This window comes from Lissotriton vulgaris, chromosome 9 (assembly GCF_964263255.1).
Source record: "Lissotriton vulgaris chromosome 9, aLisVul1.2, whole genome shotgun sequence".
NCBI classification, from domain to species: Eukaryota; Metazoa; Chordata; class Amphibia; order Caudata; family Salamandridae; genus Lissotriton; species Lissotriton vulgaris.
The window spans coordinates 1,096,119,579-1,096,135,420 of NC_141697.1; the positions used below are offsets into that span (position 1 = coordinate 1,096,119,579).

General features: G+C 41.7%; 1 protein-coding gene across 6 annotated transcripts in view; it reads left to right on the top strand.

Moving 5' to 3' along the window:
* Nucleotides 1-15,842, top strand: part of LOC147692851 (receptor-type tyrosine-protein phosphatase gamma-like) — a 1,083,817-nt gene that overhangs the window by 1,043,554 nt on the left and 24,421 nt on the right. For all 6 annotated transcript variants that reach the window (XM_086939073.1, XM_086939071.1, XM_086939072.1 and 3 more), the window contains one exon: nucleotides 6,539-6,681. In XM_086939073.1, coding sequence (XP_086795199.1) covers nucleotides 6,539-6,681 — 143 coding nt within the window. The remainder of the gene's footprint in view (nucleotides 1-6,538; nucleotides 6,682-15,842) is intronic.

A 15,842-nucleotide genomic window follows, 5' to 3' on the forward strand; every position in this document is an offset into this window, starting at 1 on the left:
GAGGTGTGTAACCTGTGCTTATCGCCAGAACACGACGAATCCAGCTGCACAGCCTGTGCGTCCTTTCGATCCAAGAAAACCATTCGAGATCGGAGGGCTCGTCGACACGTCATGCAGAGATCGGCCCCGGAACCGGTGAATATCTTCGACGAAGAATTTCCGCTCGTTCCTGAAGAAGATTCAGACGATCTCCAAATCGTATCAGAGGCAGACGACTCAGATGACTCCATACCATCGGGTCAGCGCGTGAGTACTACTGCCCCGGCCCCATACCCACCACCTAAATCGAAGGGAAAGGTCAACACTCTGCCTCCGGATCCCAGTTGCCACAGAAACAACACTTTGAAAGCCCCGCCATCGAGCCCGGCTCCGAAGAAAATACTCAAGCCTTCCGGAAGCTCCTTACCGAGCAAGCCGCATGTGCTGAACCCACCAGCTCCCTCAGCACCGAAAGCAGTCTCGGCTCCGAAACCGTCGACTTCCAAACACAAAACTATGAAGCCAGCTTCCGACACCTCGAAGCAACGAGACCAGCTTCCACTCCAGAGCCAACATCTTCGGTACCTAAACCCAGCCTATGACTCCGAAAACAACACCTTCGGTACCGAAATCTACGCTAAAGGACACAGTAACAACTCCTAAGGCTAAAGAAAAGCAGCAGCCACGCCCGGAACCGAAAACATCGGTGCCGGCAAAGGTTTTGCAATCAGAAGAACTTTTCCAACCTGATCCTCTACAAAAGAAGATCTACATTGACCCAAAAACAGGTGCTGTATCCACTACACCACACAAAAAGGAAATTAGACACAGCACCTACACCTGCAGTGCCTATCAAGAAGGAGGACTCTGCCACATCTCCTATGCACCCTTCATTTCCTATACTTCCTTCTCCTTCATATCCTTTTCCTCCTAACAATTCACCTCAAAATTCTCCTGAACACTCTCCTCCTCATTCATCACATACACCTCAAAATGATGATGAGTATAGCATAGGGGGAGGGGTAGACCCAGATGAGCCTTTTCCATAGCCTATTCATGATCCATATTGGGTTTGCCCAAACCCACAAGATGTGCCAGATATCCCTGACCCACAGTCATATCCATCAAAACCTTCTCCACCAGAAGATAATATTAGTTTTGGGCACTTGCTGAATAGGTCTGCCATTTACCATGGGGTCACCATGCATTCAGATGAGGCAGAGGAAGATTTCTTATAAGATACATTTGAACAATTTCAAAGGTCTGTCCAAATTCCTCCTATGATTAAAGGGGTCATTAAACATGCTCCAGAAGTATTTAAAGATCCTGTACGTGCTAGGATCCTAAACCCTAGAATTGAGAAAAAGTACAGGCCTGCTCCTGGGGATCCAGCCTACATTAAAGGACAGCTACCCTTAGATTCACTAGTTGTCTCAAATGCTAGAAAAAGAGCAAACTCACAGACATCAGGTGAAGCACCACCCCCTGATAAAGAATATAAGGTGATAGATGCTTCAGGCAAAAGAATAGCTGCACAAGCTACCAATACATGGCGTATAGCTAATACACAAGCCCGCCTTACAAGATACGATAGGGCTCATTATGATCAGTTAGAGACATTATTACAACATCTACCTGACCAATATAAGGCGCAGGCAAACAACCTTATACAAAAAGGCAAGTTCATTTCAAATGCCTCTATCAAGTGCGCACTTGATGTAGCAGACACTGCATCTAGAGCTGTAAACACTAGTGTCCTACTTAGACGTCATGCATGGCTACGCATTTCAGGATTTAAGCAGGAAGTGCAAACTACACACTTAAATCAGCCTTTCAACGAACATCAATTGTTTGCACCAGAGGTAGGCACAGCACTTGAGAAAATAAAAAAAGATACAGATACATCCAATTCTATGGGAGCTTTGCAATCCACACAAGCTAAAGGCTCATTTTGTTGCTCCTTTTATAGAGGAGGCTCCAAACAAACTGGAGCAGACAATACAGCTTCCTTCAAGTCCAATACACAGACATCCTCCAGTAAAGGATATTTTAGTGGAGGCCACAGAGGCAACAACAATAAGGGAAGAGGCCGCGTTAACCATAATAATCGAACCTCTTCCACCACAAAACAGTGACTTCCCTCTGCTCCCCCAACAGCATTCCTCTCCTGTGGGGGGCAGATTAACACAGTTCTTACCTGTCTGGAATTCCATCACAACAGACAGGTGGGTAAGACAAATTATCCAGTATGGCTACTGCCTCGAACTTACAGCTACCCTTCCACACATACGACTCAGGCAGCGTCCAATGTCTACAGAACACCTTACCCTGCTCAAATAAGAAGTCCGATCACTTCTTCAAAAGGATGCAATAGAAATAGTTCCTTTACAACATGAAGGGAGAGGGGTTTACTCGCTGCAATTTCTAATACCCAAAAAGGACGGGACACTAGGACCAATTCTCGACTTCAGACCCCTCAATCACTATATAGACTCAGATCATTTTCATATGATCACTTTACAACAAGTGCTCCCATTGCTGCAACAGGACGACTTCCTTACAACACTAGATTTAAAGGCTGCCTACTTCCACATTCCTATACATCCTTCTCACAGGAAGTATCAAAGTTTGTACTGGAAGGACAGCATTATCAATTCAAAGTCCTTCCATTCGGGGTAACAACTGCACCAAAAGTGTTCACAAAGTGCCTAGCAGTAGTAGCAGCACATCTCAGAAGACAACAGATACAGGTCTTCCCCTATCTAGATTGGCTCATAAAAGCCAAGTCATTCAATCAGTGTGTCCAACACACACATCAGACAATTCGAACATTGCACGACTTAGGGTTCACGATCAACTACACCAAGTCGCACCTACAGCCCTCTCATGTACATCAATATTTAGGGGCTACAATAAACACGTCTACAGCTCTAGCGTATCCCAGTCCAGCAAGGATACAGAGCATTCAAACCTTAGTCACAAAGTTCCAACATCAACACTCTCTCACAGCCAGAGTGTTCATGAGACTAATAGGCATGATGGCATCTTGCATTTTTATTGTACCATATGCAAAACTGCAAATGCATCCATTACAGGAACGTCTAGCACAATAGTGGAATCAGGCTCAAGGGCAACTAACAGACCTGGTGTTGTTAGACAGCCGCACACATCGCTCTCTGCAGTGGTGGAACACCAAAAACTTGACAAATGGGCAGCCGTTCCTCCAACCTGTTCCACAAATAGTACTTACAGCAGACGCATCTCTCACAGGATTGGGAGCCCATCTCCTACATCATACAACTCAAGGGCAATGGACCATTCAATAAAGACCGTTCCACATCAATCATCTAGAGCTGCTAGCAATATTCTTAGCACTCAAAACATTCCAAGTAAAAGTACAAAACAAAGCTGTCCTAATCCATATGGACAAAATGACAGCTATGTACTATATACAAAAACAGGGGGGGGACACACACTCTACAGCTGTCCCAGCTTACACAGAACATTTGGAGATGGGCCATTCCACAAAACCTATATCTGTTAGCAGAACACCTTCCAGGAATTCACAATCAGATAGCAGATCTGTTGAGTAGACAGACACAACAAATTCACGAATGGGAACTACATTCGCAAGTTCTTCAACCATTCTTTCACAAGTAGGGTCATCCAGACATAGCCTGTTAACACGCGAAAACGCAAAATGCCCAATCTTCTCCGCCAGGTTTCCACACCGGCTGTCCAAGGGCAATGCAATATGGATGAACTGGTCAGGCAGATTTGCATACGCTTTTCCGCCATTACCACTAATTGTGCGCAAGCTACGACAACAGTCGCTCAAACTGATTTTAGTAGCTCCCACATGGGCATGCCAACCGTGGTATACAACTCTGCTAGAACAATCCCTAGTTCCACACCAAAAGCTACATCTGACATCATCCCTGTTAACGCAGAACCATGGAGACATCAGACATCCAGACCCAAGTCAACTGAATCTGGCGATCTGGCTCCTGAGGTCTTAGTTTGGTTATCTTAACCTACCAACAGACTGTATGAATATCATTAAAGAAGCCAGGAGACCTACTACTAGAGCTTGGTATGCTGCTAAATGGAAAAGATTTGCCATTTACTGCAATAACCAAATTAATCCCCTAGATGCTTCCATCCAAAATATAATTTGCTACCTTCTACATTTACAAAGATGTAACTTGGCATATTCATCTATACGCCTACATCTAGCAGCAATTGCAGCATATTTACAAAATAGACATGTCTCTATTTAGAGTGCCTGCTATTAAAGCTTTTATGGAAGGATTAAAAAAATCATTCCTCCCAGGTTACCACCCTCTCCAGTGTGGAACCTAAACATTGTTCTTGCAAGGCTCATGGGACCACCTTTTGAACCCTTACACAAATGTGAACTGCAATTCCTAACATGGAAAACAGCTTTTCTAGTAGCTATTGCCTCTCTTAGGAGAGTAAGTGAGATCCAAGCTTTTACTATACAAGAACCATTTTTACAATTACACCGTAATAAAGTGGTTCTCAGGACAAATCCTAAAATCCTTCCAAAAGTCATTACTTCGTTTAATTTAAACCAATCGGTAGAGTTAACAGTGTTTTTCCAAAACCCAGACTCTGTAGCAGAAAAAACTCTACACACACTAGACGTTAAAAGAGCTCTCCTCTATTATATAGATAGGACCAAATCCTTCCGCAAAACAAAGCAATTGTTTGTAGCTTTCTCTCCACCACATGAGGGCAACCCCATTTTTAAAACGGGAATTGCAAGGTGGATTATAAAATGTATACAAATGTGCTGTCTAAAAGCAAAACGTACATTAACAGTTCCTCCTAGGGTGCACTCCACACGCGTTCTTAGGGAACATTCCCCTAGAAGACATCTGCAAGGCAGCAACATGGTCTACAAAACACACCTTCACTAAACACTATTGTGTTGATGTGCAAGCTAAGCAGCAAGCCGCAGTAGGCCAAGCTGTCCTCAAACCCCTCTTTCAAACTACTGCAACAGATACAGGCCACCATCGCTAAGGGTAGACACTGCTGTACAATTGATGCACAGTGTAAGATCTGCAGCTCATATGCCTCGAATGGAAAATGCTACTTACCAGTATGCATCTGTTCTTGGCATGTGGAGCTGCAGATTCTTACTCGCCCTCCCGTCTCCCCTGGGGCCTGTATCTGTTCCAGTTCTATCTTAATTAGATACACACGCATGGATATCCTTTCTTTTTTCTACTAACTACATCATTTCCCATCATGGCGAAAAACAATCTAAGGATGGAGCCAATGCCCATGCGCACTATCATCCAAGGGAGCAGTCACCAATCTCGTGACTTCAAAGACTTCTTCCAAGACGACAACAAAATGCAATCATTCGAGCCCAACACCAGGTGGCGATCTAATGCACAGTGTAAGAATCTGCATCTCTACATGCCAAGAACAGATGCACACTGGTAAGTAGCATTTTCCATATATATAATAGAAGAGTTAATACTAAACCTGTGCTCTTAAATAACATTTTAATGTAGCACTTTATAATGCACACCTGTTATAAGTATATGGTCCTAAGATAATCCATTATAGAATTAACAAATATTAGTCATTTATGGAACATGAGTGATTACAAAAAAGTGGTGTCAAATAAACGAGCATTGGCAAAGTCAACAAGTCTGGCTTACATTCTGAATCCGGACTAAAATATTCTTTAAAATATTGTTTCCTGTATGCATACATTAATGATATAAAGAATTTATTGTGCAATTGTTCAGTCTACTTTTAAGATGTAAAATAGTTCCCCTTGCGTTACAATGCAAGCATTCCTTAGGAATCACAATGGCATACCACACAAACAATAGCCTTAGTTGAGAGGTTAATACTCTTTTAGGGCAGTGTCCACTCTATATAGTTGTTAAAGAATTGATTACAGTAGTTATTTTAACAGCTGCACTGGCAAGCCAGACATGGAAATGAACCTTTGTTTGCCAAGACTTGATGAATGAGATTGATAGTACGATACAAATCTTATTATTTTTTTAATAGCACTTGAATAAAGGATTTATTAAGTTCCCACTTAATGGCTGCATCTGTAAAATACTTTGTTGCTTTTCAAGCTCTTTTTGATTTAGCTGTATGGAATACTATGAATGTTTGTTGAAGGAAATATAAAACGCTTGAGAGCAACTCACTTAAATACTGGTGTGCCAAGATATATATTGTGGCAATAACAATCTTGTGTGGGAGAAGACAACTCCGCTTTCTGCTTTACTGTTTGATTTGCATCCAATCAAGTGCAAACACAATTGTAGTGTGAGTTAAAACGCTATTTGAATGCAGAACATAATTAAGCTATGGCATTAACAGTTTCTGTATGGGGGATTTTTTAGTGGAAAAATAACTTGTTAAATATATAGCGGATAATGTTGCAGAATTTGCCATTTAAAGTCCAGTAAATGATAGTGATTCATACTACACGGTTTAGTAATGCTCAGTTTACAATTAATGGTGCAATGGACGTATTCTTGTTTTTTGTCTCGTATAGGATGACTATGTTTTGGAAGTACGTCACTTTCAATGTCCAAAATGGCCAAATCCAGATGCCCCGATAAGCAGTACCTTCGAACTCATTAATGTTATCAAGGAAGAGGCCTTAACAAGGGATGGCCCCACCATTGTCCATGATGAGTATGTCTATTCTGTTTCACATACTTGTTCATATTGTATTGATATACACTGCTAATTCAAATTCTTTCAATGACAGAACATGTAACAGTGGGCATTCAATAGTTTACTTATGTATAGCCATGGACCCCTGTTTTTCACTCTGTATTTTACACTGTTGGTTTCTAGGCCCTCTGTGTAATGATTGTAAACGTAGTGTTTTTAAGGTTTTTTTGGCTACTTGTGTAGCACTTCACACCAAAACACATTACAAACAATATGATAGCATAATCAGTAATACGATTCTTACTAAGAAAGTGCACCATTGAAGCAATCGTTTGCAAAGCAATTAGGTCTGGGTTTAAAGCACTAAAGCATGCTGTGGTAGCACATTAGAGCAAGACATCCAGAGTGGTTGTAAAGTAGTCCCTCAGACAGTTTAATGGCTGTTAGACTGGAGGCAGAAGGATACATCAAGCAGTCAGTAGCATTTGGTGAGAGACAGTAATATTCCACTAGGATGAGCAAATACATGTTTGACAACTCTCGAGCAAATGTCTGAAAGAAGCTGGTTGAAAGGGGTGGTCCCAAAGCCCATTCTATGTATATTGTAAGCAGTATAGTCTGTTTGATTGTGTTGTCGAAACCCAGACATAACAAAATGCAGAGAACACAATAAACCATGGCAAGGAAGGAAAAACAACCAGGACTGTAAACAATAATAATCAGTTTTTGTGCAAATGACATCACATTTTAGGGCTTAAATCTCTCATTAAATGAAGGAGAGGGAAATAAAATACAGTAGATAAAAACTCTTAATTATTGTTATATATCTAATGCTGAATTATGAGTATTTTGCAAAACATAGATGCCCGAACTGAAAAACACATATAGCCTCAAATGTTTTAAACATGAGGTAAAGTCATCCTAGGTTATAGGACAAGAGGTGAGCCCTCACCCACCCAGAGGTGACATTCTACATCGTAGGGCCTTTCATCACATGGTTGTGAATAGCCACCAATGGGGGCTTCTACCCTGAAAAATCAAGGGAGCTCTTGAGGATGTACTATTGTCAAGCAATCCAGGCCCAAGTACCACATTAACTGGTGTGGAAAAGTTGTTCCGTGATGGAGAAAGTGGGAAATGATTAAACTACCTCCTGGTGAGCGAGATGCCTTTAATAGAAGCCTCCAGTAGGTAGAGTTAAAAAGTATAGGGGAATTATTCCTCCCTTTTTAGGTAGGTCCTCATGTTTCAGGCCCTTGTAGGGCCTAAGCTGTTGCCGTTCATCATCACCCAATCTCCTAGGTGTTACACCTATTTATGTTTGTGTTGGTGTGTAAGTGGTTTATACATACACAATCTAGTTCTCCAAATGTTAGGTAATTGCTTGAAGATATTAAGAACCGTAGATATAAAAAGTTGAGCATAGATTAATATATATATATATATATATTTTGTTTCTGAAGCTAGTTTTTAATATAACAGAATGACAGCCAGCTTTGTGTCATTTTCTCAAGGAGTGAGCTTTTTTATTAGTTAAGCATATCTGCAAAGTAAGTTGTAAAAAGACATCAGAGCTCCACATTTTTAAAACAAACTAGTTCTCAGGAAAAATATCAATATGCTTCAGTTACCTTGTAAATGAAGTCTAATGTCCCACATCTCCCGAGTCAGAATGGTAGAGTGTCTGTCCACTATAGCATAAAAAAGGAAGCACGTGCCCTGTGTAACAGTTGGAATCAGCCCTGACATGATAGTAACCGAAGGCGGTTTGTTCCAGGCATCTTGGTAGATGAAGTCAATGCTGTTGTGTGATGTGGTGCTCAGTACTGGACTTCGTAGAAGTACTCTCTTTTTATGGTGTCGGGCACTCATAATAGTTAATCATGCTAAAAACAAGCGGATGGATGTAACCTTATCTGACTGAGAGATCCGTTCTCCTACTGTGTAATTATGTGGTGGGAACAGTAAGGGGCATGTCACAGGCATCATTAGAGATGTAGTTAATGCTGTTATATGGGCTGCTCAATCTCTTACTTTGTTGGGAGAGTGGTACGTTTTTGTGGTCTGGTCCACTGATAATTGGTGATCAAGATAAAACCACCTTATGGATGCATCCATATCATAATGCTAAATCAGTTTTATTATTATGTAAATTGATCTTTATTGTATCATTGTTCCAGAGAGCCATGTCCCAGACTGGAACCTGATCCATATAAAAATCAGTATTGAAGCACCCACGGTATATCTTTGTTGAGGCCTGTGATGTTGGTATTAAACTTAAAAATCCAACGTTGAACATTTTTTAAATACAATCTGGGTATTGGTTAATCCTATGTCATTTTGATGCGCTCCAGAAGTTGCAAGTAAGTCTAGTGGTTCATCGTCTGCAGCAGATGTTGCTTTGGTGTTTAAGGATATGGTCATTAATTTTGAAAGTGGTCATGCCAGCATATTTCAGGTTGCATAGGCACTTGATGCCTCTTTCTGTGATGCCACCAATGATGCTATCTTCGGCTAGGAAACAGATATAACATAATTTGTTAACTCTTCGTAATGTTTAATAAAAGTCTAATTCTCTGATAAAGTCATGTTTAAAAAATATGAAGGGAAATATACTGTTATTGTTATTGTTATCTGAGGTTTGTATAGCGCCAAATCACCGCCAGGTCTCTAGGCGCTTCTGACAGATGCAGTAACAACTATTTGAAAAATGAACAGAAGGTATGGATGTAGCAAACCTTGATCAAATGGAACAGAAAGCTTCCCTAAATAAAAGTGTTTTCAATGACTTCCTGAAGTGGAGAAAATTAGTTTCTTTGCGGAGGGGCTCGGGTAATTTGTTCCACATCTGTGGGACTTGGACAGAAAAGGATCTCCCACCCTTAGTTGCCATTTTGAAACGTGGACAAGACAACAGTTGGGAGTCGGAGGACCTCAACGCTCGATTGGGCTTATAAACCTCGAGCCGTTCTTTTATATAGGCAGGGGCCTGCCCATAGATTGCTTTATGGGCAATGCATAAGCTTTTGAATTCCACCCTTTGCTTTATGGGAAGCCAGTGTAGCCTGTGCAATAATGGGGAGGCATGGGTCTGTCTAGGTGATCTAAAAATTAGTCGCGCTGCATCGTTCAGAAGAACCTGCAGGCGGTTGATCAAGTTTTTGGGCAAACCTAGGTAGAGTGCGTTCCCTAATCGATCCTTGAGATTATAGTAGCCGAAACAATAGTTCGGAGGATATTTAGGGAGAGTAGGGGAACTAGTTTGCGCAGTTGCCTAATTTAATTGGTGCAAGTTCCGACAACGGAAGATACTTGGCTATGTCAGCTCGTGGTCGATCTTAATACCAAGGCTTTTAACGTTAGGACATGGTTTCGGGGTGGGGCCAAGCTCTTGGGGCCAGAACAAATCACCCCAAGGCGAGGCAGCAGTTGAGACTACTAGGACCTCCGTTTTTTCAGGATTTATCTTCAGCAGATTTGCCGTCATACAGCTCACCGTAAACCTGAGTATATTCTGGGCAGATGTCGTGTTGTCAATGCTCAGCAGCAGCTGAGTGTCATCTGCATAATTAAAAATTCTGCAGCCCATACTTGCCAGGGACTCTATCAGTGGTTGTAGATAAAGATTAAATAAGAGTGGTGACAATGCAGAGCCCTGCGGGACTCCACACTCAGGAACACCCACCTCAGATATACAATCCGCTAATTGAATCCTCTGGGTCCGCCCTGACAAAAAGGATTTTAGCCATTGAAATGCCATGTCCTTTATCCCAAACGCAGCCAGTCTGTCCAGGAGTAGGGCATGGCTGACAGTATCAAACGCCGCTGAAAGATCTAAAAGTATCAGGGCACTTGGTTTTTTACTGTCAGCCATGCATCTGAGCTCATCTAGCACCGAGAGCATTACTAACTCGGTGCTATGATGTGCACGGAACCCCGCTTGACGCTCCTGGAGTAGATGGTGTGACTCCATGAAGGAAGACAGGGATTTTAGCACATGTTGTTCTAGTATCTTGGACAGAAAAGGCAGCTGGGATATTGGCCTATAGTTTTTCAGAATGGCCGGGTCCGCCCCCGGCTTTTTGATCAGGGGCTTGACGCGTGCCTCTTTAAAGCTAGCTGGTAAAAGACCAGTGTCTAATGAGTTGTTTAGGAGGCAGATGATGGGGTCCTCTAAAACAGGGAGTGCCAAACGAAAGATTTCGGGGGGACAGGGGTCTGCAGGGGAGCCTGACTTGGTTGTATTTATAAGCTGCCCAAGAACTATAGAGTCTATACCTGGAAACCTGGTGATAGTGGATCTCGGAGGGGCTTGAGGGACCTGTAGTGCAAGGGAAATATTAAGAGTGTCCTTTTTAATATCTGACAAAATGGTTTTCACTTTCTCCAGGAAGTAACATTGAAAGGTATTACAGTCTATCGTTATTTCAACCTTTTCATCTTTCTTACTCAGTTCTTTTAGAATTTTGAATGTTTCTTTCTGGACATTGACAGCGTTGTTTATACGAGTTTCGTAGTAATCCCCTTTGGCTGACACAATGAATTTTTTGTATACATTCAGAGATGTTTTATACTGTTCTCTGTCTGAACAGTCTTTTGTCTTCCTCCAACGTCTCTCAAGATGGCGAAGCTTTATTTTATGATCTCTGAGGCGGGGTAAACCAAGGGGCCCCTTTTTTCGGCACCCTTTATTTTCTGTACCTTTTCAGGAGCTATCTGGTCGATAGCCTGTCTAAGGTTCGCCACTATGGTATTATAGTCCTGGTCTAGATCGCCATGGGGGACCATTAATTGTGTATATTTAGGAAGGGCGTCAGTTAAAGCTCTTAGAAACTTATCTTTTCCCTGCCTAAAGCTTCTGGAGGCTAGTTTGCATTAGCCTCCAGCTGCAGCTGTCTTAGTGGTCAAGCACTAAAAGAGGGGTGAAAACTGCTCCTAGAGACCATTCAAAGGCCTAGGTGTGGGGGACGTGTTGCTGTTCCCCTGGCAGGATGACCATTTGGGCAGTGCCCAGGAAACTAATTTACTTCAAAGGCACCTCACCTGTCACAGGCAGATGCCAGATGACATCTGGACAGGCCCCATTATTTGTCCCCCAAGTCAGGCAGTCTCCAATACCAGTGGGGAGGGAGGTGGCTCCAGAACAAATTTGAAGTGACCAAAGAGGAAGGGTAGCTCGTTTCCAAACCCATTTCAGCTGCTGAAAGCTGAAATCTCTGTGTGAAACTTTGGGAGAACGTTTGTTCGAGTAGATGCAGAAATACTGATTTCCACTTGTTGTTCCCCAGTAAATTGGCGCTTCCATTAATTTCCTGCTTGCTGAATACATGTACTCCCAGTAATTGTTGGGTTCAAAAATAACATGCATTACAATGGGCCCCTGGTAAGGAAAGCCTTTGTTGTCTCGCATCCGAAATTCCAATCCAGCCAGAAATATATTTCACAGTAAAGATTATTTTATGCTTTATTTGTTGGATGTTTGAATTTACAAACTACAGTCAATTCAGCATCTAATTAGAACGCTGGGTAATACAAATACTAGATCAATCAAGCAGTAGAATTACAGAAAAGGAAACCCTGCAGATATTAGCGGCAAATAAGTGCATGCACTTTTAGAAAGACGTTTGAAAAAATAAATGTATTTCTGAAATTGATCATGGTATTTCTGCCATTTTGATCACAAGTGTAACAACTCCAATCTCCTTAGCATTGTTCAAACAGAACTCTTAAAGGTTCTGGCAGCACGGCGGGACCACTGCTAGACTGTTTTTCATGCATATGTTAACACTGTATAAAAAGCATGTGTATGCAGACACCACACAGGGCGCTATTTTAAGAAAACAAATGTGTAACAGATTAGTTTGGAAGCCATGACTGTTCTCCAAAACAGAGGTGTCAATTTATCTCCGACTTGAAAGCATAAATAATCATCTAATCTCCAGTACAGCGTTGGCTCTATTTTCGAGCTTGCATTTGTCAGCTATAAGTGGTTCTGCAAAGTGTAATGCATTATGCGCTGATTGCTGATGCTGGCAGGCACTGTGCGAAATAATTGCATGTGCAGTAGTGGTCTTCAGTGTTGTGGCATCTTTGGCCTACTGTTGAAGGTTTGTATTCATAAGGTGTTTCGTCTGTGTCAGGCTTTGAATTCAATCTTTATTTTTTCACTCCCTGGAGGGATTGTGTTATAATAATGTCTATGACCTCATTAGCTGCCTGCAACTTTTAGACACAACTGTATCCATGTGAAACACAAAAACAGATGCCATCCTTGAACAAAAACAGCTTTTACAACTAAGACAGCAAAGTAATTAGCTGTGGACATGCAAATATGATTGGTACCATATGAGCTTATTGGGGAAGCAATCCACGCTTAAAACGAAAATATAAGGGTTTCTTGATGAACTATTTTGTATCTCCATAGAGGCATTTCATAGGGAGGCTTTTTTTTGTCTCTTCCTTTACTAATTGACTTTGTGAAATGTGTTTTTATTTCTTCTATTAATCGTTGGCAGTAGTCCAGTTCATATAGGTTAACTATTTTGTATTTTAGTTAAGAGAACCGATATTTTGCTGTCGCGCTGGATTTTTAAAGAACATGTTCTCTTACATTAAGTTGATCTATTTTTTATGTTTATTTAATGAAATAAGGTTATTCTCTATTGCACATTGAGGAACAGTGAAAAAACATTCACTCCTTTATCGCCCCCAACATACCACAAACCCTTAGAATATGTCAATGGAATTAGTATGATGTTTAGTTGGACTAGAACATCTGGAACAAGTGTGTGTGTGTATGTGTATATATATATATATATATGTATATATATATATATATATATATATATATATATATATATATATATATATATATATATATATATATATATATATATATATATATATATATATATATATATATATATATATATATATATATATATATATATATATTACACTGAAAAACCCAAAGGTTATTACATGGACATTATAGATCGGAAATGGAATTTTAAAAAACCTTGGAAATTCACTGAAAAAAACAAAGCTTACAAGGACATACATCTCTTAGAAGTGGCACTGTCCCCGACTCCTTCAAAAGTGCGGAAATTCTAGCCATCTTGAAGAAACCTGGGGCCGATCCTCCGGTATTGAGCAATTACCGCCTCATATCCCTCCTGCCATACCTGAGCAAGATCTTGGAGGCACATGTGGCTTCTTGCATCATCTCCTTTGTAGAGGAGTCCTCTTTCCTTGATCCACACTAGGCGGGTTTTAGGCCAGCTCATTCAACAGAGACTGTCATTCTAACAGTTATGGATGAATTGAGAAAGGGAGCCGACCATGATGTCCCACAGGCTCTGATTCTCCTGGATTTGTCTGCTGCTTTTGACACGGTCGATCATAAGATTTTGATCGGCCGTGTCCGAAGCGCCGGCATCCAGGGCTCAACCTTGGGATACGGATACAGTCCTTTCTTAAGGATAGATACCAATTGGTTGGCCTAGGAAATTTCTGCTCTAAGAAAGGGAAATTACAATGCGGAGTTCCACAGGGGTCCTCTCTATCCCCCCTTTTATTCAATTTGTACATGCAGCTCCTAATTCTCGCCTTGAAAGAAATGGAAGTCTCGACGTTTAACTATGCAGACGATCTGAATTAATATTTAATATTCAATCTACAAGAATGTCTGCGTTAAATCTTCAATCGGTCATGACTTTGATCAGCAATTGGATGAATGCCAATCAACTAAAGTTAAACTCCGATAAAACGGAGCTAGTTCTGACGGGAGGCTCTTTAAATCCTTGGAATCCAAATTTTGGCCCTCATCTCTGAACTCCCCTCCCCTTCCAGCGTCTTCAGTAAAAAGTCTAGGGATCATGATAAGCAGCGACCTATCAATGAAAACCCAGATTAACTCGGTGGTCTCGGTCAGCTTCTTCCTTGTACGTAAAAAAAATAAAAAAATCAGAAGATTCCTATCAGCTGAAGCTCTTACGTTGGTCGTCCTGGTACTTATTATCTCACGTTTAGATTATGCCAATGCTCTTTATGTTGGCATCCTGGCGTATCGAGCACAACGCCTGTAACTAATTCAGAACCACGCCGCCAAATTAATTTTCCAACTCCCTGCTCGTCAGCACGTGAAGCCTCTGCTGAAACAACTACATTGGCTCCCAGTGGTCCAGCACAGTGCCTTTTAACTGGGATGTATAGTATACAATACATTGTCCAACAAAGGCTCGAAATTCATTGCTGAAAGAATTCAGAAATATATCCCCTCCTGCACTCTTCGATCATCTAGTCATAATCTTTTGATCACCCCCAGGTTTAAGCTTATTAAACATGGGGGACTCAGGTTTTCAAAGTTGGCTCCTCAATTCTGGAATTCCATTCCCCCGTCTATACGCACTATTGATGCCTGTCTCCAGTTTAGGAAACAACTTACAACTAACCTCTAACAATCTATAGGATTAGCTCAGTTCTCTCATGCCTCAAAGCACCAAGAAACCAACCCGGTGAACGTTGCACTATACAAGCGATTTTAACATAACATTTAACATAACATAACATAGTTTGGCTTAGATTTCACTTTCACAAAACCATAGAAATTCAGCAGTTATAGTTACCTGAGCTAACTATAACCTATACCCCCACCATGACCTCATATATTACAGCACTGATGACATGCTCCATGACATCACTGATGACCGCTCAAATGACATCACTAATGACCTCACTGACATCATCCGCAGAATCACTCACACACCAACTTACAGCCCTATAGAACTTCTTATACACTCAAACCTTAAAAAGGGAGGGGGGGCGTGCAAGCCCCTCTCCTGAGGCCAATTTTGCCCCTGGAGACCCCATCCTTCGGGGCTAGGTAATTGAACAAGGGAGGGGGGCATGCACCCCCTCCCCAGGCTGATTATGGCCCTGGAGACCCCATCTCTAGAGGCCTGCAAATTTTAAAGATAAAAGAATGGAGTCTTCCCCCTCCCCCAGGCCATTTTTGGCCCGGGGCTGAGCCATTTCTTTTTTAAATAAAAAAATAAAGGGGGCAGAGTGGCCCCGCTCCTGGGCCATTCTCGGCCCCGGGGAACACATCTTCCGGGGCCTGGCCTCTCATTGGGGACCACGGGGAGCAGTGTTTGCTATGGCTTGGAGGCAACAGTGTT